The sequence below is a fragment of the Brachyhypopomus gauderio genome, chromosome 20 (genome assembly GCF_052324685.1).
Source record: "Brachyhypopomus gauderio isolate BG-103 chromosome 20, BGAUD_0.2, whole genome shotgun sequence".
Taxonomy (NCBI): domain Eukaryota; kingdom Metazoa; phylum Chordata; class Actinopteri; order Gymnotiformes; family Hypopomidae; genus Brachyhypopomus; species Brachyhypopomus gauderio.
The window spans coordinates 8,328,328-8,348,408 of NC_135230.1; the positions used below are offsets into that span (position 1 = coordinate 8,328,328).

The 20,081-nt window shown below is 42.0% G+C and overlaps 1 protein-coding gene across 2 annotated transcripts in view; it reads right to left on the reverse strand.

Annotated features, from left to right (window-relative positions):
• The window catches only part of sorcs1 (sortilin-related VPS10 domain containing receptor 1), a 149,466-nt gene that overhangs the window by 57,416 nt on the left and 71,969 nt on the right, over window positions 1-20,081 (reverse strand). For both annotated transcript variants that reach the window (XR_013122592.1, XM_076982918.1), the window contains exon 3: window positions 9,086-9,185. Coding sequence is in view for 1 of the 2 variants with exons in the window: in XM_076982918.1 (XP_076839033.1) it covers window positions 9,086-9,185 (100 nt within the window). In the remaining variant the exon portion in view is untranslated. The remainder of the gene's footprint in view (window positions 1-9,085; window positions 9,186-20,081) is intronic.

The following is a 20,081-nucleotide window of genomic DNA, read 5'->3' on the forward strand; positions in this document are numbered from 1 at the left end:
AATCAATTGAATCTGCTTGCTTTATGATAAATGAATCATACAATTGCACTAAACTTATTTTTACTGAAGTATCAAAATTAAAAGTAAAAGATTAAATGTAATGTTTCCTTAGGTTTGGGGATGAATTTGCTTGTGATAAACTGTGTAAGATATGTGAGATGTTTTCCGCATTAAATTTTAAACTGCATTATGTTTTACCAAGTAATAATAAATAATGGTTGTTTATCAGTTCGATCAAAACTAAAATATACACCCCAAATTTACTAAAACATCTATGAACCCATCACAATAAATAGTTGCTAGGCATATGTAGGAAATGCTCCATCTCAATGAACCCGGTCAGCCCATTCAGATTACAAAGGCAAAACGTCACCAAATTAAACTGTATCTCAGCCATCCAATTATGCACTTCAAATCTAGAAATCGCCCTGTCAACAGGCAACATAAGCTACGCTGTATTTAAATGTATATTTATATGTTAATAATGTATATTTTGCATTCGTTCGCATGACAAGCCTCACTGTTCAGTTCTTATATCTTTGCCTTCATGTGCAAATGACCTGTATCTGTCTGTAATGTGAAAGCATCTTTAGTCCAAAACAGCACACATACATTGGGAATGTATAACAAATAGCAAAAAACAAAATAAAACAAAACAAAAAAACATATTTGTGAGGTGACTCATTAAAACGGGTACAATGCTCTGGAAGACAAGACACTGCCGACAGCCGTACACCACCAGGTTGAGATTTTGCTGTATTTGCAGCCAGTGTTGTCTGTGCATTTCACTTTTTGCTTTTTCAACTTCTTTTCCTTCGCCAGTGCTGGCTGATGACAACGTGCTAAATGCAGGAGCAACAGCAACCTGCCACATGAATTCGTTGCCATTCACATTGAATAGCCATGAATTGGATATGTATCACATCTAGGTCCATGTATAAGATCTGATTTGACAAGACTGGATTTTTGTGTCCACACGACTTTGAAAAAATCAGATCTTTGTCACATTAAGGCAACTTGAGTTAAACGTAAAAAAATATATATATATTTGTCAATTGTGATTTTGTCCTTTGCATCTGTACAGTTAGAACACACACACACACACACACACACACACACTAGTGATTACTAGGGGGTGTGGTGCACATGTGTCCAGAATGGTGAGCAGCTCTAGACCCAGCACCTGGGGAGCAGTTGCGCCTTGCTTGTGGGCACCTCAGTCATGGCCCCAGGCCTGGGAATCGAACCCACGACCCTCCGGTCACGAGACGGTTCCTAATCATCAGACCATGACTGCTCTGTAATATGCATGTAGTTGTAATGTGCATATAGTGGTAATGTGTATGTAGCATTGATATCATTGGTTGGTTCCTAGTGCAATTTTGTTTCCATATGTAATTATATGTTTGGGGAAAATACCTCACATACATAGAAACACCAGGAGAAATTATTATTATGTTCAGGAGAAACCTGGTCTATCAACTGATATATGACATTTTTTAACTGTTTTATTACCTTCTAATACAAATGATGCCAATACAACTTGCAAAACTGGGAACTGCGTCCAGTAAACAAAAAACTGGACGGTGTCAAACTTTCTTCTTTTAAATTACAATAAGACTGAAGTGTTACTTGGGTTACTTAGACCCAAAGCTGCAAGGCGCAATTTGTCTAAAATTCCTCTTACCCTCAATGGTTTCTCAGTAACACCTAAATCTATCGTAAAAAGCTTAGCTGTCACTATTTATTCTGATCTTTCATTTGACACAGATATATTCAATGTCACTAAAGCTGCCTTTTTTCCATTTACATAATATTGCTAAGCCGAGACATTTTCTTTCCTTATCGGATGCAGAGAAACCGGTCAACACTTTTGTCTCATTGGACTACTGTAACTGTCTTTTCATTAGATCCTCTAAAATGTCCCTAAAGAAACTCCAACTTGTAAAGACTGCAGCAGCCAGAGTCCTAACTAGGGCTAGAAAATTCAATCACATTAGTCCTACTCTGACTGCCTTGCACCGGCTCATGATTAAATATCAAATTGATTGAAAAATTCTTCTGTTGACCTATAAAGTGCTACATGGTCTTGCCCCATAATATCAAAGTGAGCCATAACCCATCTTGCGTATCATAGCCCATCTCGTGTGCTGCGCTCTCAAAATCGGGGTTACAGACTACAGCTGGAGGCGGAACCGTCTCCTCCAGAGCCCCTCAGTTATGGAACAGCCTTCCAGCTTCAAACCCAGATTCAGACACAGTTCCAATCTTTAAATCTAGACTGAAGACTCACATATTTAATCAAGCCTTCAGTTAATGTACTACATATGAAGGTGTGGAGCTCGGGGAGCCCCAGTCATTGAGTCTTCTGGTAATGATGACGCTGTCACCCAGCCATGTCATGCATTCACTCTAGCAAGTGACGATCATTTGGGTTGAAAGCAATGGCTTGGTGAACCCCCTCCAGGCCCCTCCCTTTATTTATACTGCTATAGATAAGCCTTTCCAGAGCCACAAGCTAGTCACTGGCATGTGTACTATATATATGGGATGTTTGCTAACGGACTCTCCGATGCAGTTAACAGACACACTAATGCCGTCACGTACCTGAGGCCCAAAGTCCACATTAGAGGGATTGCATGACCTAGATATAGGACTACAAAAATTGGCTGCGACTAGCTGGGCTGCCCAGTGAAGGATGGGTCCCATTTTGAGTCTTGGTCCTCCCAAGGTTTCTTCCTAATTCAGGCCTCAGGAGTTTTTCCTTGCCACGCTCTCACCCCTGGCCTGCTCATTAGGGATCTACACCCATGTGTTTGTAAAGCTGCCTTGTGACGTGTTGTAAAAAGTGCTATATAAATAAAAATCACATTGACTTTGGTATGAAGCTTAAACATTTTTCACACTTCATATTTGTATTTTTACACTTATTTCATATTAGTGCTGATTCCTTTATTTCAGTAGTATTCTAGTTCAGTGGGATCTTGGACTCTCTCCCACTGTACTGGCTAGATGACGAAGTTGCCCTGGACAAGAGTGTCTGCTAAATACGTAAAATGCTAAATGTCAATGTAAATGTAAAAGAATGAGGCACTCATATGGTGTCAAAATAGGTCTTAAAGTTTTGAGAATCAAAAAAACAGAATCCATAACCAATAAATGACATTTTGTAATTGAGAAAATTAACTCCATCAGCCAATGACTGCCCACATGTCAAATCAGGTCCAAAAGTCAAAAGTGAGAAACTTCTGGAGGCGAGAGTGAGACTGAGAGAAGCGTGAGTGAGAAAAGGTGTAACGAAAACGAAAACGGAATCTTCAAGTATTTTAAACTCAAAATAGACAATTAAAAACATAAATATTCTGTTTACAAACCTGCTTTTTTAACTCTCAATATTAACTCTCAATAACATCATTTATTGGTTATGGATTCTTTTTTTTGATTCTCAAAACTTTAGGACCTATTTTGATGTCATACACTCACTGTCTGCTGATGGTCTCACGTTAAGCAGTTCCCGTGACACCTACTTCCATGTACTGTGACTTTGCTTTCTTTTTGTTACCATGGTAATGTTTGCCATGTGTTTCATTTACCTGTAGTGTTAGTGTAGTGCTACATTTACACTAAATGTCAGTAAATGTATTTCTGTGTTTTGCAGATTGCTGCAGTCACTGACATGTTTATATTGTTTCATACCTTTCCTTTCACTTTTATTTCTGTTTATCTCATGTATTCAGCTATGTTTATTGTCTTCTGTTTCATCGACCCTGAACTGTATTAAATAAAGCTAATGTTAATGTTTGTTTCTGAAATATAAACTGCTCATCTATGTAAATGCATCCTGCCTCATTTCACTCAATGTTATAGATATGTTCAAAGTCTTTTTTTTTTGCAAAGTAACTTACAAACAAAATTTTTCTGAACAGAAATCAAATTTCAGATTGTACCGTTACAGCCCCTGACCCCTCTCCTCGGGGTGTGTATGTAGTCTGGGTCTGCTAAGGTATACATATGTGTTTCCTTTGGACGTGGTCCAATATGTGTGCGCTCCCCCATCTCGCCTGTGGCTCGACACTTGGGTCTGGTTTATTTCTATGGTATTTAATGTGTGCCGATGTAGTGTTCGTCGCTCGCCTATGTCTGAGTGTCATTCTGTGTGCATTGTGTGTTACGTGTGTGCGCAGTACGGTTTCACTAATAAAGCACTATTAAAGTGACGTCTCATCTTACATTTACATTTTACATTTATGGCATTTTGGCAGACGCCCTTATCCAGAGCAACTAAAATTTTTATCTAATTTTTTATACAAGTGAGCAATTGAGGGTTAAGTGCCTTGCTCAGGGGCACCTCAGTCATGGCGTCAGGTCTGGGAATCGAACTCACGACCCTCCGGTCACAAGACCAGTTCCCTAACCACCAGGCCATCTTACCCTGGCATAACAAAATTATGTTTTGCCCAATTTCATTTAGGCCCTTTTTATATTTTGTTCAAATATGGGTTAAATTGTATTTAATTAAATATATAGTATAATGTTAAATTGTCTGTATAGCACACAGCACAATATTCACACAACAAGCTTTTTTTTACTCTTCCATCCAGTGCAAAAATGAAATATTCTGCTGACTGTAAAAGGTTAATTATAAAAGTGAAAAAAATTCACTAAAGCAAAAATGACCAAGTAATACTCATAAATGGCACTTTCAAAGTCTTACAGAGTGCAGTAGTGGGTTATGTATAATTTGTTAGACTCATAACATCTCTGCTGTTTGACTTTTGATAAAATCACTGTATCTGGGGCTCTTGGCTCATGCATGCAGTTATATTCCTGATCACTGTGGCCTCCATAATCTTATCATAACTGGTGACACAGTACCATAAGAGAAAAATAAAATGGAGATCAACTCTTCGAATTGTCAATCGGCAACAGAAATGTATCAGTCTATGAAATCACTTTCTGCTGCTTGGTTTCTGGGAGCGGCCAGCTCTAATCATTGGTTTCCATAAAGGATTAAGAGATGACTTACTGATATATTTGGCTTGTCAGGGCAATAGGATCAGCTTGGACCAACTCATTTCCCTAACCATCTGCTTGGATAGCTCAACACATGAAAAATGCCAACATCCCACTGTCTGATTACAGCAGCCTTGATATCAGTGTCCGCCAGAACCTCAGACGTACACCCTGACCGAGAGCCCATGGAACCATCCAGAACCATGCTGTATGTATCGATGCTTATCGCCACCAGCCCTTAGAAGGGCTGCTCCAGGTGAGATCATACCCAACCTGTCCTGGTCATCCTTGGGGCTGATCAACAGATGTCTTTGGTGAAAACAAAATCCAAGACTCTGTCCAATGGTAAATGTACTCTGCCAATGGTGAGAGTACTGTCCAATAGTGAGAGTACTTTATCCAAAAGTTAGGGTACTCTATCCAATGGTGAGGGCACACTGTCCAATGGTGAGAGTACTGTGCAATGGTGAGAGTACTTTATCCAATAGTGAGAGTACTCTATCCAAAGGTTAGGGTATTCTGTCCAATGGTGAGAGTACTCTGTCCACTTGGTTATGGACTGGTATCATTTTCTCCAGCTCTCAATCTCTGCCTCCCACCAAAAAGACATAAACTTTTTTTTTCACCTCTAAAATCCCATCATATTTCCTGGCTCACATCTCACCCGTTGTGACCTGCACAACTGCTCACAAAAAAAAGACATTATCTCCTGGCCTGTTACCTCCTCCCCTCCACTATCCCCGCTATTCACTTCCACCACAGAACACCCCTTTAGGCAATAGAAAACCCACAGGTCTCAGAACAATATCAGATATTAAACTGGATTTTCAGTAAAACCAGAGCCTCATTTCAGCTTCCTCACAGTCTTGTAGACTGCAAAATAGATCTGATTGGCGTAATAAAGTATACTTCTTTCCATAGCGGGGATCCAGGCTGTGGAGAAGTACATATAATAGGCAGTGTAATAGGACTTCCTCTCACCCTAACATTCCCCAGGCCCTATTAAATGGCTTTACCGAAAGCAAGCCTTATTCCTAACTTTTTCCCTTACACACTTGACTCTAAATCTTGTAAGGCCGATTCAGCTCTGTGAAGACAACACAGTGGACAGGAACCCTACAACTCCTGACAGGATGGTGTTGGTGGCTTTCACTTTTATAAGACACCTCGAGTGATCTCCTGTTTATGTACAGTCCAAGGCTTCTTAACGATCAACAATAAGCTCTTCTGTTGTTTCCTCGGTTCCAGTCCTCCCACAGATCTGTCCATTTCATTACCAATCTCCTTGTTTCTAATGACTATATTTGTTATAATGTTATACTTGTAAAATGGAACTGGATTTTGAAAATTTGACAGTTAATGCTCCTTCTCTCCCCTCTGTTCATATTACTAATATGAAACTTCAGAATTTCATCATCTGCTACAGTACACCAGACCACAGTGGGTCTAAACAAGACTCCTTACAAGGCACTGCAGAAAACCAACAAGGTGACAGGGTCCAGTTCCTGTAGTGGGTAAAGAATGCCTCAAACCGCCTGTCCACACCATCCCAGCTGCCAGGCGACAGACTGCGGCTTTCGAGCCAGGACTGTTGCCGTGTGATACCAGTGAACCCTGTCCCAGGATGCTGGGCGGACGGGCCACCACCATTACAGCTCCTAAATATCCAGGGTCCATCCTACACACGTGGTCTACAGATGCGGAGGCCACTGTCTGACGGCCGGTAAAGGCTGTGATCTAGATAACAGGTCCTACTCCGGAGAAAAGTAAAGGCAGGCAGACAAAAATGAGGTTTGAGGTGGAGTTTCAAGAAGCTACAACTCTGATTTCTGTAGTGCTAACAAACGGTTGCTCTGTTCCTGGGAGTGGAAGGAACTATTTTGCTTGATAGTGAATTAAAACCTCCATTAGGTTATTTGGACAGAACCAAAACATATAATACTGTTTTTCCACCATGGTTGGTCATGCTTCTAGCATATTTTATGTTGACTAATGTCATGATACAGTGTAATATACACAAATTAATCTGTTAACATTTACAGATCTCTGTACTTCAGTGGTCAGAGAACCTCTGTATAAATACTACTGAACAGTGGTATCTACAGCCTTTGTAATGTAATGCTTTCCTAGTCTGATATTTGCTAAATTACTGTCCTTAAATGGCACTCGCCGCATTATTAAAATATTGCATTATAATTTAAACTACTTACTTTTGCTCAAGGCTGTGCCTAAGCAACTTTATTCATTGATCATTAGCCTAATTCCTTAGACTAAATGTTGTTTTATTCATCTTTAACTAAACTATCTTTAGTAATCATCTTACTTTTGTCAAATATAAACATTTATTTTTCTTCTGGAAAAATATATGATGAATATCACATATGCACCATGTTTTTAACATGGCCACTCAAATGTTACAACATTATCAGCAATAATAATATCACAAGTAGATTAAAGTCTATATCTATTTCACAATTGACAAATATGGCACATTTCATTTCATATTTAACATTCTTCACAATTACGTAAATTCCAAGAAGCTGGCAACACATCTGAGCTGGTGTGGATAAGAGCGTCTGCCAAATGATGTAACTGTAAATGTAAATGAGTGAATTTGTTAAGTTGCCACACACGTTATACCTCCATCACCCTCGTGTCCATTACTGCTATAATCCAGCGGAGAAACGCAGAAAGAAAAATCCACCCACACACACTTTCATAATCACTCCCTTGATCAGTCCACTCTTCATCTCTGTCCTGGGCATCGTCAGCCTGGTAGACGGTGCTTGGTGGCTCTGGCACTGCCACCATGGCGGATGGGGAGATTATGATACCCCCGACACCCTCTGCCAGCTCATTAGCATTCATAATTGCCAGCTTGCTAACCACCAGCACCTGTTCTGCTCACCTGCTGCACAAACTCCGCCCCAGAGACCACGTGAATTCCCCCGACGGCGTCCGTCTCCTCTCTCCTGCCAAGTTTCCTCGCGCAGCCCGGGTCTCGCGTATTTCAAGGCTTGGCCAATTCGTTCTGTTCTGGCTCTGCTGATTTGTTCTGACTCCAAATGCGTTTGTCTCTTCATTCGTTCCACTGCGTTCCCTCCATCGCCTCTTTCTCAGCCTTTTTTTTTTCTCTACAGTTATTGCTGCAGGCCCATACAGTTTCCATACAGTCAAAACCTTTGGCCACACCCACTCCTTTATTCATTTTACTGTTTCCTACCGTTGGCAATCAGAGTGAAAACATCAGTATTGGTACACATGTAGAACTCTGCGGGACTGAAGGGGTTAAGCTGATTATGTCCTGCTTATGTCCTGCGTGTGTCCTGCTTATGTCCTGCGTATCCTGTGTGTGTCCTGCATATGTCCTGCGTGTGTCCTGCATATGTCCTGCGTGTGTCCTGCGTGTGTCCTGCTTATGTCCTGCGTGTGTCCTGCGTGTGTCCTGCTTATGTCCTGCATGTGTCCTGCGTGTGTCCTGCTTATGTCCTGCGTATGTCCTGCTTATGTCCTGCGTGTGTCCTGCTTATGTCCTGCGTATCCTGCATATGTCCTGCGTGTGTCCTGCTTATGTCCTGCGAGTGTCCTGCTTATGTCCTGCGTATCCTGTGTGTGTCCTGCATATGTCCTGCATGTGTCCTGCTTATGTCCTGTGTATGTCCTGCTTATGTCCTGCGTGTGTCCTGCTTATGTCCTGCGTATCCTGTGTGTGTCCTGCATATGTCCTGCGTGTGTCCTGCTTATGTCCTGCGTGTGTCCTGCTTATGTCCTGCATGTGTCCTGCGTGTGTCCTGCTTATGTCCTGCGTGTGTCCAGCATATGTCCTGCACGTGTCCTGTCTTGAGGGGCCATGCGTGGATGCTTTTCCTGTGCTTGCAAAGAGGCTCCCACACATGTAAAGTGTTTGTTGGTTGAAGGACTACAATTCTAAATAAAAACCACTTGCTGGTGTGAACTATTAATATTTTTTGGAAATAAATTCATGCAATATTCACACAAGAACAAATTTTACACGGGCTCTGCAAAGTCTGTGTTAGTACGGCAATAATAATAATTTAAAAAAATGTCTTACCTTTCTCTTGTTGTTGGGACTCACGTACAAGTAACTAAGAATGGTCCTCACCCCCACTTTTTCATTAAGCTTCTCGTAAGTGGTTCCATAGTCCGTTGACCTGGAATTTAATGAGAAGACTTGATGAAGCCGTGACGAATTAGTTGTTGCGATTAATACCCACCCGTCCATTTTAGACGGGGAAAGATCGTGCATGCGATAAAACCATTTGGCTCCTGTGTTGTTTTTATAAAGGGTACATAGAATTATTTAATTTGTCATGCATGTGCATAAATAAGGAATTGCTCATTTAAACTGAGGGGACTTTTTCGTGTTAGGTGGTTACAATGCAATTACATGCATGCAGAAATTACTGTGTAGCACAACATGTTCAATCAAGTTCAGCGGGTGTGACCCAGAGGTTGCCTGTACCCATCGTAGCCTGACACTACTGTGGTTCTGAACTCCTGCCACTAAGAGACAAAGCAGGATGGTCAAACATATGTGCAGTTAGCTAAAGCAATCCGAGTTACACTGTTCTACTCTGTTGTACTGTTCTACACTGTTCTACTCCACAGACTTTATACACACACACAAAAACTGTAGCGAGATTATATATATATATATATATATATATATATATATATATATATATATATATATATATATATATAGAGAGAGAGAGAGAGAGAGAGAGAGAGAGAGGGAGAGAAGGAGAGGGATAGTAATAATTTGTGATTGAAAACATGCACTTTGCTCCGTGAAATCCTGATCCACTACATAATGAAGCTAATTTGTCTAATTCGTCACATGGCAACCCATAGGACAAATACCAACTGGTCCTTGTTATTATAAAATGGACAGTTCCCCTAACGTGCGTCCTCCCCAACGTGATGGTGTTCACCACAAGGTCCTGTACTGTGCTCCACCCAAGTCCCGCCCATCACACAGGCCACGCCCAGTCTCGAGTCATTACACTTGTAGCCACCCAGCCAGAAAAGACGGTAAAGCCAACTGATGGTTTATGAAGATTTTAATGCCGTGGTTTCACAAACACACCGTAAGAGCTATAAAAAACGAAATGAATATTATTCATGTGAGACAAACAAACAAAAACCAGTTTCTGTAGATTAATTAAAGGCACAGAAAAAGAAAATGTTAGGTTGACTGACACTACTGCCGTGACAGAAAACCCAGTTTAAACATACGGTAGCCTCGTTAGCATCGCAGTTAGCGAACATTACAACTTGTATAGATGAGTTTAAGGATACATATAAAACAATACATACTTTATAACGGTAGACACGAACTTCAAAACACAAATTTAATCAATCAAATACCTTGTTCCCGTTCCAGCTAGGGGCTAAATTTTAAAATCCATGCGTCCATTTCACCACTCACAGATTTCCGTTATTTTGTCGTGTTCGCATTAGCGCAGATTAACTGAAAGTGATTCACGCGCTCCCTTTAAGTCAAATCAAAACATTCTTTTAAGCGGTGACAAAATAAAAGTACCGTAAACCATCAAAAAGAAAACTGCATAAATTAAACTAGTGTGGACTTGAGGTATTATAAAACTGAATAACTGAGTTATTTAAATGATTGTTACACTCCCACCAATCATTAATGATTTCTAACAGAACTTGAAGATTATGGAAAGCGTGAATGATTCCAGTGTGATCCTAACCTATGTATGTGTGACAATGTAAGTTAAAGCAGTAGGAAGGTAAATCACTAGATTACAAATGGGTTTGCAGAAATAAGAGCTTGAGGAGCGGAGGATCAGAGTTCAACCTGCTTCTTGCAACAGGACTAGCTTCTGAACTGGGCGCTCCAAGACTGACAACTTACTTAGGCGTTCACCCTTCTTACCAAGCTGCTTGTCACCCAAGTGCACTTTGACTCTTCTAACGAACCCGTCCTTATCACGAGTGGTCTCGGAAACTCTACCTAGTCGCCACTCACACCTAGGTAGATCATCATCCTTTATCAGTACGATGTCACCAGTTTGCATGTTCCTTTTTGGTGAATGCCAGCGCTGCCTTGTTGCAATGGTAGTAAGGTACTCTTTGCGCCATCGGCTCCAAAATTGCTCAGCTAAGTACTGAACATGCCGCCATCTCTTCTTTCCGTATATGTCCTCTCTGACAAATTCACCAGGTGGAGGTAAAGCTCTGTCAGATTTCTGGGTAAGGAGATGGTTGGGGGTTAGGGGTTCAAGGCTGTTAGGATCTGAGAGATTGTCCACTGTAAGTGGGCGACTGTTCACAATAGCCATTGCTTCATACAAAAAGGCCCGTAAAGATGCATCGTTCAGTCTGTCAGAAGACAGCGCCATTGTTGACCGAAGGATACTTCTCACTGTCCTAATCTGCCTCTCCCAGACACCACCAGCATGGCTGGCACAGGGTGCGTTCATGATAAAGTCACATTGCTTCTCTGCAAGGAATGTAGCTATGCGTTCTGAATCCACCTCTTTGAGAGCTTCAGTGAACTCATGCTTTGCTCCCACAAAGTTACTCCCTTGATCTGACTTTATTTGTCGCACCGCACCGCGGATGCCAATAAAGCATCGAAGACTATTGATGAAGGCGTCTGTTGACATATCGTCGAGCATCTCGATGTGGATTGCCCTTGAGTAAAAACAGGTGAAGAGCAGACCATATCGCTTGTGCACCTTTCGTCCTTGTTTTGTAGCAAATGGGCCGAAACAGTCCATCCCACTGTAAGTAAAGGGAGCGGAGCGTTCTATGCGTTCTGGAGGCAAGTCAGCCATCTTTTGCTCTTCTACAGGTTTTCTTAGTTTTTTGCAGGTTATGCAGTGATGAATATAAGCTGCTACTGCACGACTAATTCCTGGAATCCAGTAGCCGTTTGCTCTTATTTGGTTAAGGGTGAAACCTTTACCTTGATGCTCAACCTTCTCATGATTATGAGCAATGATCAATCTCGTAATATGATGGTCTTTGGGGAGAATTGTGGGATGTTTAAAGGAGTTGGCAAGAGATGAATTGCCCAATCTTCCTCCCACCTTAAGAATCCCATCCTTGTCAATGAATGCATTTAAACGGAGCAACCTGTTGTGGGATGGTAGGGGATTACCTCTGCTCAGGATGCTCAGCTCCTCTTGAAATATTTCCCCCTGTAGATTCCTGATAATCAGGTATTCCGCGTTATCTCTTTCCTCCATCGTAGTAAGGCTCTTTGATTTGTTCCTGTTGATGTATCTGAGAATCCGTGCTACAGCTCTAACGGCTCGGGACCAAGAAGAAAACCTGGAAAGACGACTAATTATGTTTCCTTGCTCTAATGTTTGGGTTCTCAGAGATCGAGCTCTTCTCACCTCAGGATCTCCTAACTCCAGCTCTGGAGTCACATCTGCTGGCAGCTGAAATTCCTCTTTCCACAAGAACTTTGGACCCGTGAACCACGTAGATGTCATAAGTTCCTTGGGGGTAAGGCCCCTGGAGGCATGATCGGCAGGGTTCTCATTAGAGGCGACATATCTCCACTGTCGAGGATTTGAGCCCAGATGTATCCTTTGGACTCTGTTTGCAACAAATGTGTGAAAACGCCTTGCCTCGTTTTTAATATACCCCAAAACCACCTTGGAGTCAGTCCAGAAGAACTCCTCTGCCTCAAGGGATGCCAATTCCTCTTTGAGCATGTTGCTCATTTTCACCGAAACAACTGCAGCAGTTAATTCCAGCCTTGGGATAGTTGTGACTTTCGTAGGAGCTACTCTGGATTTCCCAATGACAAGGGCACAATGCACATCCCCCCTTTCATTGCAAAACCTCAAATAGGAACACTGCCCATAACCCTTTGTGCTTGCATCAGAGAAGTGATGCAGTTCAGTCTTAGTGACCTTACCAAACCCGTGTGGTGCATAACTACGAGATATGGTGACCTGGTCCAGATTGGCCAAATCATATCTCCAGCCCTCCCATCTAGATTGAAGCTCATCCCCCAAGTCATCATCCCAGCCAGTGCCACGCCTGCATGCCTCCTGAAGTATACTTTTCCCATTAAGGACAAATGGGGCTACTAATCCCAAGGGATCGTACAGCGACGCAACCGTGGATAAAACTCCACGGCGAGTTGCAGGCTGTCCTTTAAGACTGATGCTGAATTTGAAAGAGTCAGATTGTGGGTCCCACTGGATCCCCAATGTTCTCTCTAATGGCAAGTCATCAAAGGCTAGATCAAGGTTCCCAACATCCGCTGACCGCTCTGATGGCGGTATGCTATCTAAGACCGCTCTATTATTGGACACAAACTTGTGCAGTCGAAGACCACCACTGGCACAAAGCTTTTGAGCTTCTCTAGCGAGTTGAATGGCATCATCAATGCTACCCACACTTGCGACCCCATCATCTACATAAAAGTCCCTTGTGACAAACTGAGCGCCAAGAGGATAAAGGTCCTTGTTCTCTTTAGCCAGATATTTCAGCCCATAGTTGGCACAGCCTGGGGAAGACGCTGCACCAAACAGATGTACCCTCATACGGAATTCCTTGGGCACTGTGTTGAAATCGCCATTGCTCCACCAAAGAAAGCGCAGAAAGTTTCTGTCAGCTTCATGTACGTGGAACTGGTGAAACATCCTTTCCACATCGCACATTAATGCGATAGGGTGTTGACGAAACCTAATGAGAACACCAATTAAATTGTTCAGCAAATCAGGTCCAGAGAGAAGGTGGTCGTTCAAGCTAGTTCCTTTGTAACTCGCTGAACAGTCAAACACTACTCGAAGTTTGTCAGGTTTTTTCGTGTGGTAGATGCCATGGTGTGGGATGTACCATTTTTCACCTTCAACACCAGTGTCTTGGACTTCCTCTGCATCTCCCTTACTAATGACCTCCTCCATAAACTTGACATAGTGTTCCTTATACTTCTTGTCCTTTGCCAGTTTCCTCTTTAGATGGTTAAGTTGCAGTACTGCCAGATTCTTATTGTCTGGTAGACTGGGTCTCCTTTTGAAGGGAAGAGGCATTTCATAGTGACCCTCACTATTTTTCCGTATACTCTCCCCTAACTGGCTCAGGAACAAGACATCATCTTGAGACACTGTCTTACTGTCTTTCGTTCCATCCTGGAAGTCAGATTCTAAAGCACGGATTACCTCTGTAGGAGTTACAAGAGGTAGCTCTTTGACAGAGGTGCGATGACACAAGTTGGTGAGAGGAAGAGAGTCAAGCGTGGGTGAAGAACGCCCTACAACACTCCAACCCAAGTCTGTTCGAATGGCAAATGGTTCATCATCCCCTCCCAAAATAACCTGTTTTGGTGCCAATGCTCTAGGACAGTTGTAGCCTATCAGCAACCCTACTTCACAGTCCTTGAGTGGTTGGATTTCATCAGCTATTTCTGAAAGATGGGCCCATTTACTGACTGTCTCACAGGTAGGAATATGCATGTAATTCAAAGGTATGCAATCCTTTGTATAGGTAGGTGGAAGTTCAATGTATTCGGCAGAGCTATAGCCTCTTACACGAAGTCCCAATACCCTTTCACTTGGGAGAATCATGCCCTTTCCACTCATGGTAGTCAACTTAAGTTTCACTGGGTATTTCTCAGCTTGTAGTATGTCACTTACACCATGATCAACAAAGGTGGTGTCACTTTGAGTATCTAAAAGTGCATATACTAGCCTTTCTCTACATGGATTACTCTTTGCTGACACCCATACTGGTACAACCATGGATGTGTTCAGAGTGCTCTCTCCTGCTATGCTGAGTGACATTGAAGTTGCAGTTTCTGTTGCATTGACCCGAGAAGAGTCAGAAGAAGGCGCGGAAGTTTCCTTCTTCTGATAACTGTCATCATGGAGACATGTGGGGTGCTTCCTTTTACAGGTGTCGCAGGTGTGACGACGACGACACTCCTTTGCATTATGACCAGCCTTCAAACAACCATAACACAGCTTCCTTTCCTTCACATAGTTCCGCCGTTCTTCCAATGACATGGCTGTGAACTTAGGACAACCATGAAGCCTGTGTCTATGATCTTGACATAGTACACAAGGGGGCTTCTCACCGTTTCTAGAAGACCGTTGACTCTCAGTGTCTGTAATAACTTGACTGCTGAGGACATGAGCTTTGGTCTTTTTATGCTCTCTAGGATTGCGTTTATCAGAGGAGGAATCTAAGGAATGGAGTGCATGAAAGGAGGTGATTGGGTTGCATGCGACTTCTGCTTCCATGGCTATGAAAGCCGCGAATTCCTCAAACGTAGGGAACTCTTGCCTTTCAGTTAAGGCTTGAGTAACTTGTCTGTTCCAGCGTGAGGCTGCCCAGTCAGGAAGTTTTTGAACAATCTTTTGATTCTCTTCACAGTCGTTTAGTATTTCAAGACCCTTGACATAGGGGATAGCTTCCTTGCAAGAACTCAGGAAGTCAGACAGTTCTCTAAGCCCTAAAGCATCCTTTGACTGAATTTTTGTCCAATTGGCAAGTCTTGTTCGAAAGGCTCTTTGGATTGCAAATGGCTGTCCATATCGCTGGTTCAGCTTGGACCACGCATCCTGAAAGGCTTCCCTGTCATTCCTATAGAAGGTGCCCTCTAACACTTTGCGAGCGGGGCCACCAACATATTTCTTTAAATAAAACAGCTTTTCACCAGGAGAGATGCATCTTCTGTCAATGAGGAACTGAAAGCAGGATTTCCATTCAAGAAACTGAATTGGATCTCCGACAAACACAAATGGTTCGGGAACAGGAAGTCTACTTAATGCCATATTATCTTGAAAGGCCTGGGCCAGGAGGGATACCTCCGCAAGGGGAGACATTGCGTCATTGGATTGACAGACAGCTGCCGGATTTGTTGCACTTGTTTCCCTTTTAACCTTGTTCCTATGGTCGGAGTCAATATGTGTGATTGCTTCTCGAGCTGCCTCCTCATTATAAGCTTCCAACCTAGCTCTTGCTGCCTTTAGCTCTCTCTCTGCCTGTAATCGCTCCAATTCATGACGCTGAACCTCTAGAGCTCTTTGTTGCTGTTCTATTATCTCCCTGTGCTTCCTTTCTTCTAGCAGCATTTCATACTCTGCCTCCTTTGCTGCCAGATCTGCTGCAGCATCTGCCCGTTTCGCTACCACCGAAGAGGCAATGGAATGGAGGCCCGATTTAGAGCTCCTCTGTGAAATTACTGAGCCATAGATTGAATGTGCATAGACATGGTCAAGCAGCTCCTGGAGACGACCCTTTTCATGTTCTGCATTAAACTCGCCATCAACTCCAGCAATTCTCTCGTATGCAATTTTGACAATGTCCTTTGTGACAGCTTCACAAGCATCTACTCGTCGCCTTAACTCAGCTGTAGGTGTGATAATGTCGCGAATTTCAAAAAACATTTTCATTATGTCATCCTTACCCTTCTCCAATGTGTCGATGAGAAGTCCTAACTGACTCTCTGGAATATCTGACATTAGCTGTTCTCTTGCCTTGCGTGCTTGGATTTTCCACTGGTCATACCGGGAGAGCAGCCTCTTTTCTCTTTTCTCAGCTTCCTCCCTTTGAAAGGCACGCATTTTTTCAGTAGGACATCGTGCTCGAACGGAGTGACGTTGTGATGGCAGTTCCACATCTGCTTCATGAGGTTTCTCTTGAGAATCATTTTTGCTTAAACTTTCTCCTTGAAGGTAATGTTCCTCAGATGTCTCTGGAGCCTTAAGAAACATGACCATCTGATCTTGGGCTACATGTTGAAGACTGTCAACCTGCTCCTCAAGCTCTCCTACATCTGAATTACCTAACATTGAATTGGTTATTTGCTTGCAGTTAAAGTGAAATGGAGGCAATACGATTTAACACAAAAAACAGAGAAGGCAGCACTACCTACAACACTCAACGTAAATAACAAAACCTTATACACCAATGTTGTATATGGAAAATGCACCAATAGAAAATGCAGTGCTGTAATACTATGCTTGATGAACTAATTCAGTATTAAATTACTCTCAACACTTAGACTTCCATGGAAACAAACTACAATAATGTCTTTAAATGCAAACATCCATTAATACTTTCAGATGTATGTTACTTGAATTTCACTTAATCAAGAGATGTGAGTGTGAAATATTCACCATGCATATCATTCATTTAGTTTGCCTTGAAGAGTTCTTCCCTTTGCCCATTTTACTCACAGTATTGGGTCTTTAACTGATTTGCAATATCGTGTCCGTAACTGACCGTTACACCGAGTCCTTTAGGCTGCTGTTCCATATGGTGTAGGAGAGACCGTTAAAACCGTTAAGAATGTATTGCTGCACGGCGATGAGCCCACTGTAACAAACAGCGGGAGGCGAAGCAACACAGTTCAATGAAGATCCCTCCGCGACACCGTTGCAGTAGATCGCAGCCGTCAGGGTCGATGTGGGTGAAGCTCTTACTGTAGCCACCCAGCCAGAAAAGACGGTAAAGCCAACTGATGGTTTATGAAGATTTTAATGCCGTGGTTTCACAAACACACCGTAAGAGCTATAAAAAACGAAATGAATATTATTCATGTGAGACAAACAAACAAAAACCAGTTTCTGTAGATTAATTAAAGGCACAGAAAAAGAAAATGTTAGGTTGACTGACACTACTGCCGTGACAGAAAACCCAGTTTAAACATACGGTAGCCTCGTTAGCATCGCAGTTAGCGAACATTACAACTTGTATAGATGAGTTTAAGGATACATATAAAACAATACATACTTTATAACGGTAGACACGAACTTCAAAACACAAATTTAATCAATCAAATACCTTGTTCCCGTTCCAGCTAGGGGCTAAATTTTAAAATCCATGCGTCCATTTCACCACTCACAGATTTCCGTTATTTTGTCGTGTTCGCATTAGCGCAGATTAACTGAAAGTGATTCACGCGCTCCCTTTAAGTCAAATCAAAACATTCTTTTAAGCGGTGACAAAATAAAAGTACCGTAAACCATCAAAAAGAAAACTGCATAAATTAAACTAGTGTGGACTTGAGGTATTATAAAACTGAATAACTGAGTTATTTAAATGATTGTTACAACACTGGTGCCTCTTAATTACTCATTCATCTGTGTTGATCACTCCTAGCTGCCCCTCTCCTGTTCCCCAGTGTTACCCTGTGTACACACACCACATTACTGCGTCTAGTTCATTATGGTCTGTTGTGTTGTTTTGCTGTCTGGATTGTGTTGTATGGATGGTGTGTAACTGCATGTATTTATGAGCTTGCCTTCATTTTCATTAAAACCATTCAGGCCTCGTCAACTCGAGATTCAGCCTCCCATTCCACACACACTCATCCGTGACACTCTTTATATGTCAATGTTAATTTAAACTAGATTTAAATTAAAACTTGGCTGCACTGAATAATGAATTCATTTTAATAATCATAAATTAATATTTCTCTCTCTCTCTCACTCTCTCTATCTATTATATATAATAGATATAGATAGACTATATAATTGAATACAGATAGACAGACAGACATTTAATAATTTAATAAAATGTAGTAATTTTATTATTTTTCATGAACAGCTGCCCAGTGTCTGCAGACAGCTGAACTAGTCAAACAGAATAAAGCAACTGCCTGTATATGATTTTTTATTTAAAATTTTCGAAACGTTTACTTTTTTCTTTTTTTGTCTTTGTATGTATGTGCAGGGTTGCCAACTGTCAGGCATTGAGCGTGAGACACGCATTTGACCGTCTTCACACGCTCTCACGCCACACTTCCGATTTCTCACGCCGGCAAAAAAAAATCTAATTTATTATCTCACTTTTGTGTCCTGTGTGTGTGTCTCCAGAGAAGCCAGGAACTAGTGTATTTTCCCTGCTGGCTCCTCCTCATCTTCTTCTTACGGTAATTCCCGTTTATTCCCATCTGGCCCTGTCCTGAGTGTCCTCCACTGACACACCAGCCACTCTCATATCCTCTACCACTGCATCCATAAACCTCCTCATAGGTCTACCTCTCCTCCTCTTGCCTGGAAGTTCCATCCTCAAGAACCTCCTACCAGACGTGTGGACTTGAGTCACATGACTTGGACTTGTGACTTGACTCGACAACATCACTGAAGACTTGCGACTTGACTTAGACTTAACCTTTACTCACTTGGACTTGGAATCAGACTTGAGCTTTAAGACTTGAAAAGACTTGAAATCCTTATTTTAACATAATAAATAAGTAATATAGAATCACATAACTGGATCATTTTGTATTAAATGGTGCTGTAAAATGTGAACTGCTCAGCTCAGTTTATCCGTAACCTAACTACAGGTGAAGTTCTGCAGCCGATCGAGGGAGAGGGGGAGGGGGGGCAGCATTGAATTTGTGCGGAGATGACAAGCAACATGCTCCCAAAAATTATCCTGTTCAATGATAAAGATTATGCTGTTGTGAATAAAAGAAGAACTGCGACATGCAAGACATGTGGAGTCAGGATAAGAGATGGAGATGCAACCACTTCAAACTTTGTTCGACATTTGAGGCTGCACAAACTAAAGCAAGTCTCTGCAACGTATGTATATTTAACATAATGCTATAATGGTTAGCTAGCTAGCTGGGATGTGATAACTCAGGGGTCGAAAATTTACTTTTACAAGGGTCCACATGAACAACTTGACTTGGTGCGGTCTGCATTAACGATAATTCGAAAGCGGATACCGGGGGGGACGGATGGACGGACGAAAGTCACTGAGGCGAACGGGGGTGTAGGTGACGACAGTTGCGACGACATCTCACTCAAGCGAACCGAAACACTTAAACGCCTAACGTTAGTTAGTCTGACTAACTTAATATACTAATAATCAACTGTATCAATTGGGTTAAATATTGAAATTACATCTGGTGACTTGACTAGGACTTGAAGTTTAAGACTTGGGACTTGACTCGAGACTCGCTTGTATTGACTTGGTACTTGACTCGAGACTTGACTGTATTGACTTGGGACTTGACTCGAGACTTGATTGTGAAGACATACTTGTCTTACTTGTTACTTGCAACTTAGTGACTTGTTCACATGTCTGCCTCCTAC